Below are 20176 nucleotides of genomic sequence, written 5' to 3'. Positions count from 1 at the left end.
ATCCATCCATCCATCCATCCATCCATCCATCCATCCATCCATCCATCATCCTGCCATCTACAATTCCCTACCCAATCATTCACTGCTGTGGGACTTCCAGCCCTGCCCACAAGGAGAGCTTCCAACTGTTAGAGTCACGTGTCCCTGCCTCCGTCCTCACCTGGCTGATGGGTCTGGTAATGGACACCCAATCAGCTAATCAAGTCCAGTTATTTGACCTAGGTTTCAGGAATCAGGACCTAGAGACAATCTACCCTTGGGCCTGGCACTATGATTTCAAAGGGGTGCAGCCCTGTTCTCCACGTGGACCGGCCTGCAGTGAGATGCAAAAATGAAGCTGATATTCAGGACAGAATAGGAGATAGGAGACAGATAGACAGTCCCAACATCCTTCCAAAGACTGGCTCCATTCCTTGCCTGGGCATCGAGGAACTCCTACTTATCAGTCCCACCAGCCTTACCAGTGAACCCTGCTTCATTCCTTAAGCCGACTCCAAATGACTGACACTGTTGATCCAAATTCAAAGACCCCTAGCTCACATTCCCTCCAACATACATATTAAGTGTGCTGAGCGCCGCGAGGGGCTTACACAGCTGTGGAAGCCTGGCCGGCAGGCTCTCTGGTCTCAGGGAACCCACTGTACAGTAGAAAAGGTAAGTCAGGGGACACCTGCCCCACCCTCCCTGCTGTCTTTGGATCTGCGGCCCACACGTCTCTCCAAAGCTGTCCTCCCTGGACCCCATCTCTTCTTGCCTCATCAAGGATGTCTTTCCAACAGTTTTTCCTGCTCTTGCCCCCATCAGCAAACTGTTCCCCTCTGTGATATCATCCCCCTTGGCACACAAGCCTGATGTATGAGTTTTACAAGAAAGTTCTCTGCAGCTGCTGTCTGCGCTGTCTTCCTCCCCTCCCCTCCCATCAGGCTTTTGTGCTCACACAACACCGGAACTGTGCCCGTGGAGGTCACTCATGACTCGCACGTCGCCAAATCTACTGGCAATTCTTACGCCTCATCTACTCAATCTGTCGGCATTGACCCCGCTTCCTGAGACCTTCTCCTCACTCCTTCAAGTGCTCTTCCTGCATCGCGGGCCACTCTTTCTAATTTCCTTCATCTGTCCCCCTCACCACCGGGGCCTGTGAGCATGAGGCGCCCCAGGGCTCAGGCCCCAGAACCGCTCGCCCCTTTCGATCCATATAACCCGAGGCCCTAATGCTGCCCTCTGGCCGTTAAAGATCTATATGCTCATGACTCCCACATTTGTACGTCCAGCCCAGACCTCCCCCCTGGACTCCTGGTTCCTAATTCTGACTGTGTGTCTTCACACCTCCACTTGGAGATCTAATAGGTCTCGGACTTACTATGCCCCAGGCCCAGCTCCTCATGCCCCTCTCCAGGACAGTTCCCACATAGCTCGGGTCCATGGCAACTTTATCCTCCTAAGTTGGTTCGGGCCCCAAATCTGGAGGTATTCCTTTATTCCTTTCCTTTTCACATGTCCACTCCATCAGACAATCCTGTGGGCCCTCCCTTCAGAATATATCCAGAACCTGATCTCTTCTTGCCACTCCCCACCACCAACCAGTCCCCACCATCATCTCATGCCTCAATTTCTATAATAACCTCCCCAGTGACCTCACTACTCCCAATCTGGCTTCTATTCAGCCCACTGTCCACATAGCAGCCAGAGTGAGCCTTTTCAAGCCAAGTCAGGTCGTGGCACTCCTCTGCTCCAAACACCCAGAAGCCCCCATTTCATGTAGGCCCTCCTGATCGGGGCCCCGCACCCCCCTGCCTCATCTCCCAACACTCTTGGCCTTGCTCGCTGCCCCCCAACCACAGGGTCCAACTGGCTCACCTCTAACACACCGTGCGAGCAACCCACCTTGACTCCCTCACTTTCTGTCCTCAAGTTACCTCCTCAGGGGGCCTTCTCCCCCGCCCCGTATTAAACAGAACCCACCCTCCCCGTGCCTCTACTCCTCTCACTGTGTTTGGTATATAGAACGCTTTGCCATCTGACATGTGATACACTGAGGAGTTTGTTAGACGACGTGGATCCTCTCCAACCCCCAGTGGGACATCGGTTTGTGACTTATCTGTGTTATTCACTGCTGTGTCCCTAGTTCCTAGAATAGTCCCTGGTCTGGAGCCAACGCTCAGGAAATATTTATAGACGAATACACTAAGTGCTCAGGGTGCCAAGAAAGGAGCAAGCACCTGTGGCTAGGATATCAGCAAGGGCTTTATGGCGGGAGCGGCATTTGAACTGGCCGTGAAGGGTGGGCGGAATTTCAGAAACCGTAAAGTTTGGTGCCTGCACCTCCCTTCAGGGCACGAATCAGGCCGCTGCGGTGCACTAAGTCCCTGCCTGTCTCTTCTCCGAGACCCGCGCCCCATGTGCGCAGTTCCGTGTTCTCTCCTGCTCTGTCCTCAGCAGCTGAGACGGTGCCTGGCGCATAGCAGTCACTTAGTAAAACCCTGATGGATGAGTGAGTAAAGGAGTGAGTAAGGAAGTGAGTGAACAAACAAGCAGGAGACAGATGGGGACGGCACGCCTGACGTAGGAACCGTAACAGTAGCGTGTGGGGGTGGAGAGCGAAGGACACGCCGGGGGACCGCGTCCAGGAGCAGGGAGCAAGGGAGGCGAGGCTGAAGCTGAGTCGGCCAGGAACAAACTCTGGGCAGCCCTCACTGTAAAGCGAGCCCCATGTTTCCACTGTGAGCTAAAGCCCCTGGTTACATCACCGCATGTGGCCAAGGCCAGCACAAATGTCCTCACCATCCCGTGCGATGATCTCATCCCTCCCAGGGCCCGGCTCAGAGCCTCCCGGCCCCATGATCTGCCCAGTAGGGCCTCAGTCTCCAGGGCATCTGAGTCCAGTCAAGCTGGGGCAGGGAAGGAGATATTGAATGGACCCCAGCACCCCAAGGCTGAGGCCTCAGCCCCCATGCCTTCCTCCGGTGCTTCTGCACAATGTGGCGGTCAGCCTGACAGCTTAGGGCTCCATGGCAACAGTGGGTTTTTGAAACACTTTTATTTGGACAGAAAACATCTCCTTGTGCCCTGGATAATATGAAGTGTGTCTAAAACACACAAAAGCAGGAAAGGTCCTTCCCTCCCAGCTGCACACACATGCCTGCCCGTGCGTGTGTGCCCACAAGCAGGCAGGCACACACGTTCAGCTCTGGCCAGGAGAGCCCATGTGGTCCTGCAGCCTGTGGCTTTCCCTCTTTCCCCCCGAGACCTCTGCTTCACAGCCAGCAGGCCTGAGTCTGGAACCCAGCTCAGAGACTTGCAGCCTTGTCCCAACCATCCCCAGTTTGAGAAGCTTGGGTGGAAGAGATCAAGAGTGATGAGTATCAATATAGAGTTTTCCAAAGAGCTTTCAAACAGTTTCATCTGGCCCTCCTCACAATCCTGTGAAAACAATTCTTCACACTTACTGAGGACTAACTATGTGCCAGGTACTGAGCCGAACATTTTTCTTGTATTATGTAATCATCACAAAAATCCTACAGGAATGTACTGTTATTAACCCCCAATTTAAAGAAGGGGAATTCGGGGCACCTGGGTGGTTCAGTCAGTTAAGCATCTGCCTTCAGCTCAGGTCATGATCCCAGGGTCCTGGGATCGAGCCCCATGTTGGGCTCCCTGCTCGGGGGGGAGTCTGCTTCTCCCTCTCCCTCTGCCCCTCCCCCTACTTGTGCTCTCTCTCTCTCTTTCTGTCAAATAAATAAATAAAATCTTAAAAATAAAAAAATAAAACAACAAAGAAGAGGAATTCAAGGCCCATGAAATTAAGACTTCTGTCCCAAATCATCCAGCTGATGACATGCAGAAGAACCAAATTCAAATCCCTCTCTTCTATAAAACAGGCAGGTCAGGGGTTTTAATCTGTGTTTCACACAAAAGGAAGACAAGGCTCTGGGAAGTGAAATGACTTAGCCAGAGTCACAAAGCATCTGGCTTCCTTTTCCCTTTACCGATGCTCTTTCTGGTGAGGATTCTGGGACCAATAAGTAAATTTCTGTTCCCAGCATTCATTATAGTAGACTTGTTTCTCTGAGAAAGGTGTTTTTCAGGAACTTGGTTCTGTCTCAAGTCTCCGTCACTGCCCAGCGGCTTGCGGTGGCTTCCTCCCCTGCCCCAACATCTATGCACACACACACACACACACCCCAACACAGAATCCACAAAGAGCTGAGGAGAGTGGGGGAATGGGGCCGCCATACTGGACAAAGATGGGCAACCTCAACGAGGACAGTAGCATTCTGGCCAAAGGAGCCCCTGGGGGACACAGCAGCCAGACGGCTGAGTCAAGGCCTGCTGTCCCCCCCTTCACCACCTCCGAGAGGGGAGAGCCTCAGGATTGTATATTCTTCTCCAAGACCCCAAGGACTTCTCTCAGAGCTCAGCCAGCCAGAGAACCGGCACAGACTCCTCTCCCTCACGTGGTCTAGGTTCTGCCCCACCAGAAAGCATCACGTGTTCCTGGCAGGGCCTTGATGGGGCTGACTCATCACAGTCTAGTTTAAGGAACACTACCAGCAGAGTGGGAGGAAGACAGACAAATGTGGTCATTTTATCTCCACCGACACATGCTGGGATCACTACGCAAGTCTCACGTGGAGGCCAGTCTCAGCCATAGATCTATCTACCATCTACTTCTCCAGATCAGGAGACCCAGCTCCTGTTTCCTTTGTTCTCTGATTTTTCTGCATCCCACTTCCCCTGCCCCTTTCTTCCCCATACAGTCTACATTCTCTCCTTGCTAATTGGAAATCGCTTATTGACGGTGTATTGTGGTGATCACAGAGACCTCCTCCTTAATCTACTATATAAAACTCAGGTGACCTGACGTGTTTTTATGTGTGGGGGGCAAAAAGTGGGGGAAGAGGAAGTTAGGTACGACAGGGGACTGAGGTACAGATGTTAGCAATAACTAGAGCCCTGGAAATCTTACAGCCCCAAGTGGGAGTGCTGTAGATCCGAGCATGGCAGGTGCTCCCGAGCAGAAAGAAGACCGTGGCCCTGGTTGGTCATCATGAGACATGGATGATCTCAACTGAAGGGGTAAAGGTTTGCTCCTTTGGGTTGGGCTTAAAACAGGGCAAAGTTTCATAATGACATTGGGTGTATTGAATAAAATGCCCCAAGATTCTGTAAGTCAGACTCCTATCTGGCTTCTCCAACATTACTCTCAGAGTCCATGGCTACGAAGGGTAGAATGGAAGAGAGAGAGAAGGGAGCCCTTCTCTAATGCCTGCCCCTCTCAGGCAGCCCATGGCCCCAGCAGCAGCTGCAGCTTAAAGGAATAGGCATTTGGCAAATAGGTACTGAGCGCCTTCTTTGTGCTTGCTCCAGAAAGGCACCATGTGCCAGGATTGTGCTCTATCCTCGCAGATCTCAGTCTTCCCAGAGGAATGGAGAAATAGATAAAGCAAGAGATTTCCGCAGAAGAGCTAGAGATGATGTCCTAGAGGATAAGACATTTGGGCTGGGCTTTGAAAGATGAGAAGGAATTTTCCAGCAAAGGAGTAGGCTTCTAGGTAAAAAGACAGAATGAGCATATCACCTGTTTTCACTCTCTCTCCACTATGAGTACTCTAAAGAGTATTTTTTAATTAAAAGATATAAAACCACAGGGAAGGGGAGAACAGATGAGGCAAGCAGTAGGAGGAACAACAGTTTGAAAAGTCGGAAAGCAGATGGACAGTGGAAACAGGCTCTGCAGACCAAGGACAGCTGAACCCTAAGGTAGCAGTGGGGAAATTGAGAGCTACCCTTTGAACACTGGAAAATCCCCCAAAAGGCATAATTTCTGGCAAACACTTGGGGGAAAGGGAAGGAGGAGGGGTTATAAGTTGCGTGAAAAACCATCAGATCTCTGGATTCCCTCACCCCCTCCGTGCCACTAGGTACGCTCCTTCCCGCCCCCTGCCTCCATGGTCAAAAGGCGAGGATGATTATCTGGAAAGGTAAAACTACCCTGAGGATTATCTGGAAAGGTAAAACTACCCTAAGGGCAAGCCAGCACAGCTGAGGGCAGGACTACTCTATGGGAAACAGAAAAACATAGTAACTGTATGCATAAAATAAATGCTCTCTGATGAGAGCCCACCCAACCCTGTCATCTGCATAGCCCCTGGAAAATCTTTACCCTCCAGGCAAGGTATGGGAACAGTATTCACTAGGGACTCTAGCTAGCCCAAGATGAAGGAATTAAAGAAACTTGCTTTGTCAGTTCCAACAGTGGTTGCCAGATCACCCTACAAGGAAGCCTCAAGTTTTCAGGCCCCTCCTGCTTGCTCAGAACTGACAACCAGCTTTTTGACCATTATCTGACACCCAAAGATCCCTAGGTGTCTGAGAAAAGCCTATACATAGAAAATTAAGGACCAAAACAACTAAATTAAAAAAAAAAAAAAAAGCAAACTGGAAGGAACTCAAGCTATGCAGGGAGAAGGAAACTTTTAGAAAGCTATCATTACTAGTCTCAGAGAGCTAAGAGAAGATATTACGTTCATGCAGAACAGATTGCCACAGGAAAAAAAATATATTTTTTAAGATTTTATTTATTTATTTGACAGAGAGAGGGAACACAAGCAGGGGCAGAGGGAGAGGGAGAAGCAGACTTCCCACCAAGCAGGGAGCCCGATGTGGGGCTCGACCCCAGGACCCTGGGATCATGACCAGGGCCGAAGGCAGATGCTTAACAACTGAGCCACCCAGGTGCCCCTGAAAAAAATTTTTTTAAGGAGCTCTTAGAAATTAAAAACCCAGAGGAAATCTCCCAGAAAGTAGAGCAAAAAGACAAATAGATAAAAGGGGAAGAAAGGAAAAGAAAATAAGAGAATGAGTCCAGGGGAGCAGATATCCACATAACAAGAGTTCCAGAAAGACGGAGGAGAGAAAACAGGAGGAACAAACCAACATCAAAATAATCTCAAATTTCTCAGACCTAGAGGCCATCGGTTACCAGATTGAAAGAGTCCAAGCACACCCCAGGATGAAAAGACACCCATATCAAGATACATCATTATGAAATATCAGAACATTCTTACAAGCTTCCAGAGAGAGAGAGGGAAAAAAGAAAACAAACAAACAGTCTCCTGCAAAGAATGAGGAGTCAATGGGCGCCTGGGTGGCTCAGTTGGTTAAGCAACTGCCTTCGGCTCAGGTCATGGTCCCGGAGTCCTGGGATCGAGTCCCACATTGGGCTCCCGGCTCAGCGGGGAGCCTGCTTCTCCCTCTGACCCTCTCCCCTCTCATGCTGTTTCTCTCTCTCTCTCTCTCTCTCTCTCTCAAATAAATAAATAAATAAAATCTTTAAAAAAAAAAAAAGAATGAGGAGTCAAATCGTCATCTTGCTCTGAACACTAACATTGGGAGCAAGAAGACAGTGCAGCAATGTCTTCAAAATTCTCAAGGACAATTATTTTCAACTTAGAATTCTATACCCAGCCAAACTCTCCATCAAGAGTAAAGTAAAAAACAAACAAAAAAACATTTTCAGACAGAAGTTGTCTAACATTTACTTCCCACGTACTTTGCCTAGGAAGCTACCAAAATAAGAATGTAAATCAAGAAAAAGAAAAATGTGGAATATAAAAACCAGGAAATCCATCACAGGAGAGAGGTAAAGGGAATGCATAGGATGATGGTAAAGGGAGATCCCAAGATGCCAACCATGTGTCAGATGCAGAAAGCAACTAAATCACACGGGGGCTGAAAGGCTCAAAGGAGAGACAGGTGGAGAGCTTGTCATCACAAAGCCCCCATTGTCATACCATCTCTGGTAGAATGTCTTTTTCATGACACTACTGAAAGATGTAGTGTAGTAAAGCCAGAGAATAAACCAAGAAAAAGGACCATATGAGATCCAGGAAACTGAATCAAACCCAGGAGAAAGGCAAGGGAAACCCCAGGATAACAGTTGTGTATCTGGCCTAAAAGGCCACCAGTTGAGACAGAAGAACAGAGATGTCCAAGAGAGATGTCTCCAAGGAAAACAGCTGACAGGAGGACTGATGACAGTGACCTTGTTGGAAACTGTAGTAAGAGGCTATTGGATGGGATAAGAAAATTTAGCAATAGGTAGCAAAAAAAAAAAAAAAAAAAAAAAACCAATTAAACGAAAAATTAAAGAAAATACTAATGAGTAAAAACAGAAAAAAGAAGTATAATCATAGTATACTACAATCTTCAGTTATGAATAATATTACCTAGAAATAAGGTAAACAGTAAATATTGATTTAAGCAAAAATTATGACATAACTATATTGAGAAGATAAGTGAGGAGAAACAGAAAATTAAGATAGAGAGAGCTAATTCCCTAACCACTGTAACAGGAAGACCAGCTAGCATGAAAACCCGAAGTGTCAAAAGTTAGCAACAGTCACATTATTATTTTTTTAGATTTTTAAAATTCATTTATTTGACAGAGAGATAGGGAGATTGGGAACACAAGCAGGGGGAGTGGGAGAGGGAGAAGCAGGCTCCCCGCTGAGCAGGGAGCCCGATGTGAGGCTCGATCCCAGGACCCTGGGATCGTGACCCGAGCTGAAGGCAGAACAGTCACATAATTACTCAGCATTGTGGAAATGTATACACTAAAGAGCTAAATGTATACACTAATAGCTAATAAATACATTGAATAGCTAAATGTAGACACTAATAGTTAAAAGGTGAAAACAGTCGCTTCTGGGAAGACAAACTGGTGGGAGAGGTGAACTGCTGTACTTTGATACATGCCTATTAGTATACTTTGAAGACTTACATTATGTATATGTGTTAATTTGATCAAATAAAAATTAATTTCCTTTAAAAAGAAGTGATTAAGGACTTTCTATGTAGGGAAAATAGCGTATGTAGGGGCGCCTGGGTGGCTCAGTCATTGAGCGTCTGCCTTCGGCTCAGGTCATGATCCCAGGATCCTGGGATCGAGCCCCGCGTCGGGCTCCCTGCTCGGCGGGAAGCCTGTTTCTCCCTCTCCCACTCCCCCTGCTTGTGTTCCCTCTCTCGCTGTGTCTCTCTGTCAAATAAATAAATAAAATCTTAAAAAAAAAAAAAAAAAGAAAAGAAAAGAAAATAGCGTATGTAAGCACAGATTTGTGAAAGAGCTAAGTTCTTCCAGAAAACTGTTAGTACCACAGTTACAAAGCAGGCATAAAGGAGAAGCCTCAGATGCTACAGAGAGCAGAAGTAATATCTCCTCTTCACCAGCTTTGTGGACTTTGGCAAGTCACCTAACCTATTGTCGGTTCCTTCTCCGTAAAATTTGACTAATAATAGCACTTACTTCACCAGGTTTTGTAAGAATCCAATGACAATGGAAACAGATAAATATTGCAAAATGTGTTATGCCACACAAAGGTAAGGGATATAGGCAGGTGTCTGCCATCCCCTGGAACAGACGGGGTTCTCAGCGTGGAGCTCAGAGGGTTCTGGGTAAGGGTGAGAACTGCCTGAGGGAACCCAGTCCCAGAGAAGCTGTTTAGATGGCTGGGGCAGACAGGTCCCCCAGAATCAGGGCATGTCACAGCTGGAAACTACCAATGCCCTTGATTTACTGGGGGGAAAAAAGGGTACTCTTGGAGGGAAGCTTGATCTGGGCCCCTTGGTCTGATGGCTGCACGGCTGGGAGGGGCAGACCTGCAGGCCCACTAGCAGGTCAGGCTGGTGCAACAGGAGGTCTGGAGGAGAGGCCATGCTCAGGGCCAGCTTTCCAGTCCTCCCACCACACCATCCCCTCCCAAGGAGTATCACTCTGCTTCCTGTTCTGCCAAATCCCACCATGGAGCTCAGGGAAATGCAAATAATAGTTGTCTTCATTTCTAACACTTACATGGTACTAACTGTATGCCAGGCACTATTCCAAATGCTTTGCAGGTTTGATGCATTCGGTCTCACAATAATCCTATGAGGTTCATACTATCATCATCCCCACTTTACAGAGGAGGTGCTGCGAAGTCATGAAAGGCTATGCAAACTCTTCTGTATCACATAACTGGAAAGGGGACAGATCAGCATTCCAGCCAGGCAGTCTGTCTCCAGGCTCTGCAGTCAGAATCACTCGACATCACTGTCTCTCAGGCTTGACAGCCCCAAGCGTCAACCTACTCAACTCTAAAATGGGGATATTTGGGGAGACGGCCTCAAAAACCTTTTTCAACTGGAGAGCTTCTTTCCTTGCAACTAAGATTCATTGGTTGTCTATGTTTGCCCGAGAGTTAAGAACCTGAAAATAGATTTTGAAGAAGAGCAGGGTGTATATGTGGTTCCAGAATGGGAGGGGAAAGGGACCCCAGCCCACACAGGGAGATTAAACTAGAGAGAAAGCTAAGGAAACAAATGTGAACTTGCACAGTTTTATGCACACAGCCAACCCCTTCCGTGCCTGTCCCCACAGCCCCCTGGGACCCTCCTGTGTGCAGTGACCCTGGTGTGGATTGTACAGAGGGCTTCATTACCTGTGACGATGCAGGTGAACTTGGCATCACTGTCCTCGGACACAGCCCGGGACTTGAGCGTGGTCTCGAATAGCGGCTGGGTCTCCTCTGTTAGCTGAGCAATGATGGAGCAGAAGGTGCTCCTAGGAGAGGCAAAGAACTTTTCAGAGTGGCCTTCCCCCCCTGCCAAGATATCTGGTATTGCCCAATTTGGACTGGTGTTGTCCAAAGCAACTTAAATCTTACCATATCCATCCATCATCCCATGGCCATGGCTCCAGTACCTGAGCAAGTCTTCAAGGGAGCCAGATCTCTTGGCCAGGTTGGAGGCAGGGATGGTACCGAGGGGCTGAATGGAAACCTGATCCAGACCCATTCCAATAGGCAGTCTTCTGATCATGGGCCAGGCTCCTAAGCATGCCAAACCATCAGCCCTGGTGTCCCTTTCCCATCCTTATTGGAGGGCTTTGCTTTACCCTCTACCATTTATCTCCCGGAAAGCTCGTGCATGGGGGTGGCACACATATGGATAGGTCCAGCCTCAGAGATGGAGACCCCAGAACAGCAGAGCTTCCATTCATGCCAAAGAGGGAAAAGCCAGTTAACCCTCAAGGAGACGCAGTTCAGGGGTCTCCCCTAATGTTTGGGCTCAAAAGAAATGCCCCCGAATTTATGAGCATAGACCATAGTAGCTAAAGAATAAGCCAGCCAATGCCAGGGATCTGGATCCAAAGTTAGACTCTAATTCCTCGGGGCATCAGAAAAGAGAGTCTGCTCCTGGATCATCCCTGGATACCACATGCGCAAGTGAATACACGGCTGCTAGCTCCAGGACCAACCAGCACGACTGCCAAACCAGAACCAGATCCACCCCTGCAAAAGCCAGGACTTTTAGTTCCACTGTGACAGTCAGCCTCTCCGAATTCAAGGGCATTTGCAGGCTCAGAGTCCAGCGTGGACTCACCAACACTGCTTAGCATGTCCAGTCCTCTCCTTCCTGGGCACAGGAAGCAAACCACCATGCCAAACCCTCTCACGGGCCCGCAGAGACACAATGCGTCCCTAGGCATGAAGCGTAACCACACAGCCAAGTTGTCTAGTGCACAAGCCGTGCCCGGCCCTCCCCACTCACACAGCCCATTGTGAGCAGCAGTGAGGACCATGAGGGGAGAAGTGAACAGAAGCGGGAGGGTCTGCCTTTCTCTGTGCCTCAGAGGAGGGGCTGCCACCCAGGCAATGCGTGTCGGCTCCAGACCTCTCCACCGGGGGCGGCGGGGAGGGGTCTGTTCGAGCACAGCAACGAGGGGCTACAACCCTGTGCTTTGTGGGGAGAGCTTCCACACTCAACTCATTGTTTCTGTGCATGTCATTCTGGACTTGAGTTTGAGGAGACAGGTTCTATCCCAGGAAGAGCGTCTGGAAGCAGGTAAGACTTCTGGACCCACAGGGCTCCAGGCGTGGTGTCTCCACAGGAATGCAGATGCCTGGGCCTTCGGGGAATTGACAGGAGCCCTCCCCGGCAAAGTCTACCCAGAAAGGGGGACGCTAACCTCCCACACAGCTGAACGTTTGAACTGGGTCTACAGTCAGGCTTCTAGAACACTCCCTGTGATGCTCTCATCTAGAACTCCTCTCTCGAGTACAACTCTTCCTTTTCCTCTAACCCGCTTGGAAAGAGAGGGTCCTTCAATTCCCTGACACTCAGGAACATAACATCTGAAAATGTTTCTTGCTGCTCTCACACTAAGAGCAAATTTCTGACTTTGGGGAATACCAAATCCCCACCAACAGTTGCCAAAGGAAACTGTTGTGCCAAAAGGATTTGGACTTCCATGATGTTGCAGCTAATTCAAAACAGCCCTCGTTCCGTCCTCCCTCCATAACCTGAATCCTATCTTACTCATGAACATGAGCCTGGATCCAGTATTTGGCTTAGGCTGCTTGGACGAGTCTAAGGAGATAAGCTACTGGAAATGGGTGCCCGAGAGAAAAGAGGGAAACTCTGCTTCCAGGAAATTTGCAGAGGCGGTGCTCATGCGAGATATTCAACAACAGGTAGTCATTTTGTGTCCTTACTGATTTTGAACAGGAAAGAACACTCATCTTCTCAAACTTCCCACACTAGGTTCTAAGCTGCATTACAGAAAATGTTTACATGGGAAAATCATGGCATGACTAGCCGAAAGCCCTCTGGGAGGTGGGTGTGGGGTGCATGAGGGGAGACAGGGAGAGTCTCTGCATATGCTGTCCACCGAATGTCACCCGCTTTCTGTCCCCAACTCCAGACCGCTCTGACGGACTGTGAATGAGCTGCTTCCAGGGTCCTAGAAAGCCAGAAGTCCACACATCTGGAAACAGTCTGGTCCCACCCTGACACCTCCAAGTCTTTCCAACTCTGTGACTTCATAAGGAGATCACAACCTAATCGTGTGTTTCTAAGGAATACCAGAATCACTGGCTTTCATGGTGTTCAGAGGAACCGGACTCTGCCCTTAGGTTTGGTTCTTTACCTTGCTTTAAATAAACTTCCAAGGACCTTTCTCTTTTAGCACTTAGCACTCCACTTTGAATTGTCTGTGATGTCCTCTCTCCCACCCGTCCAGACCCTGAACTAACCCAGAACAAAGTTCCTCAATGCTCTCCTATATCAAGGGAAAGTACATGGTAGGTCCTAATCGTGTCTGTAGACACTATTACCTATTGGGACACCAGTTGGCTACTCAGGAATCTTTCCCTGTGTACAGAAACTGTAGGCAACTCTCCCCAAATCTACCAGATGGTGGGAGGTCCAAGTGGTGGGAGAGAGCCAGGAAATGTTCCCACTTTGATTATAAAAGTCAGCTCAGCCAACAGTAAAAAGCTGTCCCCAGCTCGGGAGGAGAGAAGACAGGCATTCCACGGGCGAACCCCCACTGGGCCTGCTCTGGTCCTGCCCTGCCTCTGAAGCAGGTGCAGAGAACAAGCAAATGCAGGAAAACACTAACATGGTGCTCCCTGACCTCAAAGAGTGCACAGTCCTGCGGGGGTGGAGAGAGCCAAAAGAGAGGGGGATTAGAGAAAGAGGTGGTAGAAGAACTTAAGGGACTCAGGGGGAAACCATTTAAGGCAGGAACCCTGGTCAGAAGATCGACAGTAAGGGGTCCAACCTAGACATGGGATTACAAACACCGTGGAGACCTCAGACCGGGAAGTGGGGCCCATGCCTGGTGGTTCGCTGTCCGGGCCCCGTGGTACCTCTCCTGGGGGCACAGAGACACAGCAGCGCGCACCTAGGGAAGCCTTGCCTATTTCTGGGTCCCCAGAAGCCTTTCAGTGGTCCATGCAAGCTTCAACTCTAGCCCCTGTAAGACCCGTGCTCGCAAGAATGCCCTCTCACACCCCCCGCCCGCCACCACCCTCCAGCCCTCCCCTCACCCCATGCAGCCCCGTCAGTGCACAAACTGTCACCCCGAGGCCCTTCAATGCCCAGACCCAAGGAAAAAAAAGCAGTCAGAGAAATGTAATGCAATGTGCGTTTACCTTCCAGAGCTGGGGTGAGACAACCGGTTGCTTGATAAGCTAAGCGAAAACAGCAAATGGAATCATTAGGCCAAAAAAGCAAGGAAAGAAGGCGAAACCAACAACATTCTGCAGAGTATTAATTGGCCACCATCTGGGGCCTGGAGGCCTTTCTATTAAAAGGGACCAGCTGTCTTAGTTGGCCTGCTGGCCTCACCACCAGACACCAGGGTATCTGAATCCGAGAGCTCATTAAATGCAGAGGAGTCCAGGGGGGATGGTTAGGCAGGAAGGAGGCCCCTTGGGGCTGCGCTTTGAGAAAAAAGCGTCCCAGGCACTTGGGTGACTGGCCCCCAGAGAGGGGCTCATGGCTGCCTGGCACGCTTCCCAACCCCGCAGCGCACCAGCCTGGGGAGCAGCTCCTGCTTCAACCCTCGGCCTTTTGGGGGAGAAGGGCCCCCATTCTTAGAAATCCGCTAACACCCTGGGAAGGAGACAGGTGGCTTGGAGAACACCCATTAATAGGTTAAAGTACGGTTAAAGGGGCCACACAAGGCAAACCAGCTGGAAGAGAAAAGAAGAGGAGAAAAACAAAGCAGTTAATTCAGCAGGAGCCAGGAGGCACCCAGCTCAGTGAGACTAGCACAAGGCCCATTATGCCTACAGGCCCTGATCGCCCCTCCTACCCCCAGGGCAGCTCAAAGTGGACACTGGCCACTGGGGGCGGAGGACCCACACAGGGACACCACCCCACTCTCCTCTCCCTCCACCTTTCCTAACACGAACAGCTCCAGGGGAGCCTAGGACCACGGTGGCGCCGCCCTTTGGGAGATCTTGGGGCCACCCCCTCCACCCTGGCCCCCTTCGGCTGTCCCTGCCAGGCGAGCTCTCCCTTTGTGACCAGCAGCCCAGCCTGCCCTATGACACTTGAGTCTGCATCTCCAACCACAAGCAAGCTCCACTGAGAGCCTGTCTCTTTATCACCAAAACCCCAAATTCCTCCTCTGCCCCAAAACACGGCTTCCACTCCAGGGCTCCCGGGCTTGGGCCACCTCCAGCGTCCTCCCAAACTCCAAACTGTAAATCTGCCACTTTGGATTCCTCCCTCTCCTCCAGCTCCTAAGTCCCGCCTGTCAACAATTCTTGGCTCTTCTTTCTCCCTTTCTCGCTACTCCTGCAGTTGTGTCCTGATCTAGAACCCCATGGCTCCATTTCTGATGACCACCTCAGCCCCTTTCTCCTTCACACCCCATATCACACCACTTCCCTGAAAAAAAATGTGACAATCCTCCCGTTGAGTCTCAACTCCTTAATTGGGCACTTAAGGTCCTCCCGGCTCAGCTCACACCCCCACTACAACCATGGTTCTCTTCTTCCCAACACCCACGTTCCACTGGAACCAAACCTGTCCCTAACTGCCACGGACATGGCATCTAAGCCCATACTTCTGGCCTCCCTGTTTGGAAAGCCCTCCCTCCTTCCTTCTGCTCAACTAACCCCTGTCCGCCCTGCCTTCAGACCTAGCTTTCTTGGTAGCTTTCCTACTCCCAGCACAGTGCTCAGCAGACAGCAGGCATCCAACAGCTGTTTTATGGAAGGGAGACAGAGAAAGAGAAAGAAGGAAGAGAGAGGGTATGCAAGAGCATCTTTCAAACAGGAAGGGTGCTGCCCCCCAGAGGGAGCCGCTGCTCCAGGGAAGGTGGGAAGGGCAAGGATGCAGCTGCCTTGCTCAGAGCTTTAAAAATCCTCTGGAGGCCGCGTGGGCAGAACCTCCCATGGTTCCAAGACACTGGCCAACTCCATCCTTTCCTGACCATGAACTTCCTTTGCCTTTCTCCTCGTAATTGAGAGATCTCTCCTCTGTTGGGTCTGGATTTCTTCCCTGGGAAGGAGAGGGAGAGAATCAGCTCTCTCATTCCACGAGGAAAATGACAGGTGTCACCTGCAAGCAGAGGAGACCCTGAGCGGGGACAGTGACCCCAGCCCGGCTCCCTCTAGAGCTGTCTGTGCGGCTCTGTCCCCTGTCCTGCTTCCTCCAGGCCTCACCCTTCCGCTGTTAGCCGGCTCGGGAGGAGCCCTGCGCCACGAAGGCGACCTTGTCTTCGGAGGGGGGAGCTGTACTTATGCCCTGCTTTCCGGGCCAAAGCTAGGCTCAGGGCCTCGCCCAGGCAGGAGCGTCTCCCTCCACTGCCTGCAAAGGGCTCAGAATCCGAAGGCATCAAACGTGGGTGCGGAAAGGCCTACAACAGTTCTTAATGCCACCTTCATTGTACAGAATGGGAATTCAGGGCCCAGGAAGGAAAGCTCTCTTGGTAAAGCAGGAGAGTGAGCCTGGAGGGAGCCAGGACTGGCTGTGGAAGCCAGGGTCTCCCACTCTTCCTGGCTTTCATATATTCTGGGACAGAACAGCCTGATGACTCAGTTTCCCTGAAAGCCTGAGACAGCCTGCCTGACCCAAGCAGAACAGAAGAGGTCTTCCAAAGCTGTCTGCAGTAAACATCATAGGTCCTGTGGCTCCTCTGAGCCCACGTGGGCCAGGCTCTCCAAGAAATGAGGGGGCAGGGACCTCTGAAACTTCTGAGTGTCTGTCCACCTGACTGTAGGTCCTTACCCCACTCTAGTCCCCATGCCCCACCTTTCTATAGGGATGAGGTCCTAGAGGGTGGATGTCCTAGGAGGCTGGACCAACAGTTTGCTGGGACTATCTGCATGCTGGACCTCTGACCCCAGTGGGCACTGGAAATAGCCTTAAGCTGACTACAGTCTGGAAACCACCTCAGGGCCATAGGGTTAGGCGAGGGGAGATAGGCACAGGGGGCCAGGTTCTAGCCCTGGGCCAATGCTTCTGGTGGCCCAGCCGCCAGCCCAGCTGTCCATCAGCTCCCAGAGGCAGCCGACAATGACGCCTCATGAGCTCCATGCATAGAGGTAGACCCAGAAAAATGTTGGAGCCAAGAGTGAGTGGAAAAGAACCTGCCTCTCAGTCAGGACTCTGGGATAGTCAGGGTTCATCTGGGCTGGGGCCAAGGATAGCTGGCAAAGTCCTCAAGGGACCCTCTTTCTCCTTCATCTCTTGGGCCCTCTTCCCATCCCCACAGGCAGTCAAGCTATTGTGAGGGACAGAAGACTGCATGGTTGCCCGCTCTAACACAAGAGTCAGGCCTTGCTAGGGAACTGGGAATCGCCCCCCACCCACCCCCATCACAGCCATTCACAGTCACATTCTTCCCTCTTTGGCCAGAGGCTTTTCCAGAGGTGAGATAAATCCGGCCCTCCTTGTCCCTGAGGACCTGTGGGGGTCTGTAGCCAGCCGACAGGGGCAAAACAGGGCCCTCTCTCCCACTGGAGCCCCAGCCCTGCCTCCTCCAAAGGCCTAATGAAAAGTAGCATTCGCATTTAGATACAAGGGGACTTGGACCGGCCACTTCCGTCCTGCCTGCAGTTCTCAGGCTGGGACACTGCTTTGTGCTCATCAGGCGGGCAATTAAAAATCATCTACCATACAACAGCTCAGCCAGGTAGCTGTCCACTCTCCAGCTTTTTCTCTACCAGTCCAGATCCACTGCCTTCCCTATTCTGCCTGGTTTTCAAGCCACCCCTGCTTCCCTCCCTCCATCGCTGCTTCTCTGCTGTGTGTTCTCCTGGTATTGACAAAGGCCAGATGCAGGAGGCAAAGCCCAGGCGAGTCCCCGTGACAAGTGTGAGACAAGTGTGAGGCTCCTACAAGGCAGGCAGCTTCACCACAGATGGGAATAAATGCCCAAGGCTCATTCCAGTTTTTCCATAGAGCCAGTGGTTCGGGGAAAAAAGGGGCATTCGTTCCTGGGAAGCCAGGGGCCTTGTCCAGTCTCACTCCGTCACTAACACCAGCCCTCAGCCCTGCCCCAGACATGTGACACCATTTGACGAGTTTTATGCAGAAACCGGTTCCGGTTACATTTGAACTTTTCCAACTCCAAGGTCAACAGAACTCAGCCAGTTCACGAGGAAGTGCCTGGGACTTTTCCTGAATGTCCTTGATGCCTGTTTTTGTGCTGTTTTAGGAACGGAGGACAAGAGGTCCCCAGACAGCTTCTCAGATGAGTGGCCGTTTTCCACATAAGCTACAACAAGCCAAGCTCTGGGGCCGGGACACAACCACTATCCCAACAGCCAACCATCACAATTCCCTTTGGAAAACAGGCTCCAGAGTTGGAGGGAAACTGAGCTGCCCAGAGGGTGCAGGAAATGTCCGTCTCTCCCCGTGGCGATGCACGTGTCCCTGGGTGTCTGGGGGCCTCTGAGCGCCTGTGGGCCTCTCTGTTGACTATCTGTGTGTCTTTGTATCTGCGGGTAGCCTAGCTCCTAAAACAAAGCAACCACACCTCTAATTCTTGGCAGAGGAGTACAGGGCTCCTCGGTTGGGCCCCTCCTTTGGCATCCTACTCCCCCAAACTGGGCAGGGCACTTGGCTCCCTCAGAACCGCAAGCTCTGATTCTTCAGACAGGGCCAGTCAGCCCCTCATCCCACCCCTGCCCCTCACCAGCCCCCACAAAGATCCTGGGGAAGACCACAGCCCTGGGCCCAGAGGAAGAACCTTATTTGCACAGAAATAAGAACCTTATTTCTTCCTGGTGAACCCCACCACCCCCACCCCCCTGAGCTAAGTAGCCCCCACTGGGGGGGTCCCCCTAGCGCCCCTCCCCAACTCCCCGCTCCCACTCTGCCCCTACCCTTACCCCGTGAATGCTCTCCCCCTCCCTTCCAGCTGGGGGAGGAATTCCAGCCACTCTGGCTTTCCTTATCGCTCACTGTGGAATCCGAGGCCAGGGAGTAGCTGAGTATGGGGTGAGGGTGCCGATGGGACGAGGGGCGATAAAGGAAGGCCTTCGGGCCCCTGTGAAATCACCCGCAGAGCTGGGCCCTTCTCCTCTCTCGAGCCTCGCGTTGCCAGAGGCCCGAGGCCCCGCAGGCCCTGAGGGGTCAGGAGGAGCCTTGGGGGCCTGAGGGCCCCTGCGCCCGGCCACGCCTCAGCTCTCAGGCCTCGGGAGGAGGGAGCCAGGGTGCCCTCGAGGGCGTCGCCGCCGCCTCCGCCCGCCGGCCCCCCAGCCCCCCACCCCCCACCCCCCACCCCAGCCCCGGCCCCGGGGCCCCCCGGGGGGCCGCGCCACTCACCTGGCCTCCGGCCTCACGCTGAGCAGGTAGCTGCGGCTGGCCGGGCTGGGGGTCCACACCGGCCCGTCGTCCTCGCCGTCGCCCGCCGCCCCGGCCCGCCCGCCCGAGCCCCAGCCGCGTCCGGGGGCCCTGCGCGACCCCATCCCGCCGCCGGCCGCGCGCGCTCGCCAGGCCCCTGCCCTGCCGGCCGCCGCTCCCGCCCGCGGCTGACGCGCGCCCCTATTTATAGCCCCGCGGCGCGGCCGTCGTCACCTGCTGCTGTCCCTCCCCCGGCCCGGGCCGACGGGCGCGGCGTCCGCGGCGCCGGGGGGCGCCGGGCCTCGCGCGAGGGCCCGACCCCGCTGCGCTCGGCCATTCCCGGGGCCGCGGCCGACGCGCGTGGAGCGCCCGGAGCCGGCCCGGCGGCGGGGCCTGGGCCTCGGGAGGCCTCCCGCTGTGCCCCACACTCCAGGCCCCAGGCCCCCGGCTTCCTGCCGACCCTCCTTCCCCCGCTCGTGGGGGGTCGGGGGGGTGGCTTTCGCAACTGTGGACGCGCGGGCCGCGCGGCCTTCGCGCAGCGGAAGGTGCAGAAGCACCCGAGGAGCTGGCGGCGCAGGCCAGGCGAAGTTCAGGGGCGCCAGGCCGCTTGGAGCCTGGGCTCCACACGGTGGGCGCCGCCGCAGCCGGGGACCGGCCCCCTTCTCCCTGGTGGCAGCCCCCGCTGACCCTCGCCTTGCCGGTGACTGGGGTTGGTCCACGACTTAGACAAGCCCACACATCTCCACGGAGCTCCTCTGGATGTGTCTTGCGTTCCCTTCCATTATCTAGCGTAGATGAAGGGCTCAAAAACCACTTCTAGAATAATTGGACCTCCTACTCCACCCAGCCTCCATTTCTCAGCACCTTGGGGGGAAATGGCAGAGTCCTAATGCGCAGAAAACGATTCAACCGTGCAACAATTTCTAAGAGTAAGATTGTAAGCACGGACTAAACCTGGTTCTAAATACTGGGAGTGACCAATATTTATCCTTTTTTTTTTTTTCTCTCCTTTATCCTTGGAAGCATCCAGAAAGTGCCTGCAGCTGGG

At 52.5% G+C, this 20176-nt stretch overlaps 1 protein-coding gene across 1 annotated transcript in view; it reads right to left on the bottom strand.

Moving 5' to 3' along the window:
* ALPK3 (alpha kinase 3) overlaps positions 1-19268 on the bottom strand; it is a 53671-nt gene extending 34403 nt beyond the window's left edge. The window contains exons 1-3 of the mRNA XM_035024209.1: positions 19111-19268; positions 13977-14015; positions 10479-10600 (exon numbers count right to left, since the gene is read on the bottom strand). Of these exons, the coding sequence (XP_034880100.1) occupies positions 10479-10600; positions 13977-14015; positions 19111-19253 (304 nt within the window). The 5' untranslated portion in view covers positions 19254-19268. The remainder of the gene's footprint in view (positions 1-10478; positions 10601-13976; positions 14016-19110) is intronic.
* Between the last annotated feature and the right edge of the window lie 908 nt (positions 19269-20176).

The sequence above is a fragment of the Mirounga leonina genome, unplaced genomic scaffold, assembly GCF_011800145.1.
Source record: "Mirounga leonina isolate KUSES-001 unplaced genomic scaffold, KU_Mleo_1.0 Mir_178, whole genome shotgun sequence".
Taxonomy (NCBI): Eukaryota; Metazoa; Chordata; class Mammalia; order Carnivora; family Phocidae; genus Mirounga; species Mirounga leonina.
Note: the sequence above shows the minus strand (reverse complement) of the source record. Positions and strands in the feature narration are given on the sequence as shown.